Source organism: Chaetura pelagica, unplaced genomic scaffold, assembly GCF_000747805.2.
Source record: "Chaetura pelagica isolate M959 unplaced genomic scaffold, ChaPel_1.0 scaffold612, whole genome shotgun sequence".
Taxonomy (NCBI): Eukaryota; Metazoa; Chordata; class Aves; order Apodiformes; family Apodidae; genus Chaetura; species Chaetura pelagica.
The window spans coordinates 381,850-383,692 of record NW_009952448.1 but is presented as its reverse complement, the minus strand read 5'-3'; the positions used below and the strand labels follow the sequence as shown (position 1 = coordinate 383,692).

Genomic DNA, 1,843 nt, shown 5'->3' with positions numbered 1-1,843 from the left:
CCCACATCCCACCCCACATCCCACCCCATAGCCCAGCCTGGGATCAGCCACGTCCCTCCCTTCTGTCTCCCTGCCCAGTCCTGCCTCAGGGAACGTGTGTCCCGGGGGGTGGGACACCAGGGTCCTGTGTCCCCTGCCACCCGGGGGGGCTGCCCACAGGACACATCCCAGCCCCGTGGAGGAGGAGGGAGAGGTGCTGGTTCTGCCCCAGAGCACCGACACCTCTCTCTGCCCTGTCAGTGAAGGTGAGGCTGGACCCGGAGACTGCAAGCCCAGACCTGGTCCTGTCCCAGGACCTCAGGACCCTGCGTCTGGGGGACGGGCAGGAGACCCTCCCCGACACCCCCGGGAGGTTCACGGGCAGCCCCAGCGTCCTGGGCTCCCCGGGCTTCCAGGCTGGGAGGCATTACTGGGAGCTGGAGGTGGGGGACGGGGACAGTTGGGCCGTGGGGGTGGCCCTGGAGTCCGTGCAGAGGAAGGAGCCCCTGGCCACGGCCCTGGGGAGGCTCTGGGCCCTGCGGCGGGACTGGGACGGGCAGTACACGGCCCTGCACATGCCCCCGGCCCCCCTGGCGCTGGAGGAGAAGCCCCGGAAGATCAGGGTCCACCTGGACTACGAAGGAGGCCGAGTGACCTTCTACAACGCGGAGAACATGGCGCAGATCCTGCAGTTCCGGGCTTCCTTCTCCCAGAAGGTCTTCCCTTACTTCTGGCTCTGGTCTCAGGACACCTACATCCAGCTGTGTGCCTGAGGGGGGTGTCTGCCCCTGCCCTGCTCCCTGCCCGTGCCCGGCCGGGGGGCAGGAGCCCTGGGGATGGCACTGCAGCCTCGCTGCAGCTCGGGGTGCCCCTGCGTGTGGCTGCGTCTCCTCCTGCCAAGCCCTTCGGGGCATTAAAAAAGGAGGTGACCTGCCTGGGGGTGTCTGCACCTGGCCAGGTCTCACAGGGAGGGTGTCCCACCGCTCCCTGCAGGCGCTGGGGACACACAGGTGACAGGAGAGGGGGGAGGGAAGGTGCTCTGAGAGCCCTGGCTGGTTCCTGGCAGCCCTGCAGGGCTTGCTGGGCTGGGGGCAGCGTGGGGGTGCAGCCACCCCACCCCCAGGAGCTCAGGGTGGGAGCACAGAGGTGCTAACAGTCCTGGTAACTGCTCATGGAAAACTGTGAAAACTTGAACATGTCGAATGAAAAAATGTTTCGGGAGGGGACAGGATTGATGGGAGAGCTGGAGTGAGGGCAAAGCCCGAGGCTCTGCTGCCTAGCAGAGGGGTGGGGGGGTGTTCTGGGGAGAAACGTGATGAAATTCAGCAAGGGCAAGTGTAGAGTTTTGCAGCTGGGGCAGAACAGCCCCATGGAGCAGGGCAGGCTGGGGGCTGAGCTGCTGGGGGGCAGGGGAAAGGGAACTGGGGGTCCTGGTGGGCAGGAGGACCATGACCTGCAATGTGCCCTGGTGGCCAAGAAGGCCAATGGCACCTGGGGTGGGTTAGAAAGGGGGGGTTGGTAGGTCAGGGAGGTTCTGCTCCCCCTCTGTTCTGCCCTGGTGAGGCCACATCTGGGATGTTGTGCCCAGTTCTGGGCCCCTCAGTTCCAGAAGGACAGGGAACTGCTGGGAAGAGCCCAGGGCAGAGCCCCAGAGATGCTGGAGGGAGGGGAACATCTCCCTGCTGAGGAAAGGCTGAGGGAGCTGGGGCTGTTGGGCTTGGAGAAGAGGAGACTGAGGGGCCACCTCATCCATGGGCACAAATCTGCTCAGGGCAGTGTCAGGAGGACAGAGCCAGGCTTTGTGCAGTGATGTCCAGTGACAGGACAAGGGGCAGTGGGTGCAAACTGGAGCCCAGGAGGTTCC

The 1,843-nt window shown here is 65.2% G+C and overlaps 2 protein-coding genes across 2 annotated transcripts in view; both read left to right on the top strand.

Moving 5' to 3' along the window:
• LOC104398439 (nuclear factor 7, ovary-like) overlaps window positions 1-752 on the top strand; it is a 1,580-nt gene extending 828 nt beyond the window's left edge. The window contains exon 2 of the mRNA XM_010008549.1: window positions 241-752. Within this exon, the coding sequence (XP_010006851.1) occupies window positions 241-752 (512 nt within the window). The remainder of the gene's footprint in view (window positions 1-240) is intronic.
• A 422-nt stretch (window positions 753-1,174) lies between these two features.
• CDC25A (cell division cycle 25A) overlaps window positions 1,175-1,843 on the top strand; it is a 15,883-nt gene continuing 15,214 nt past the window's right edge. Inside the window, exon 1 of the mRNA XM_010008548.1 lies at window positions 1,175-1,227. Coding sequence (XP_010006850.1) covers window positions 1,175-1,227 — 53 coding nt within the window. The remainder of the gene's footprint in view (window positions 1,228-1,843) is intronic.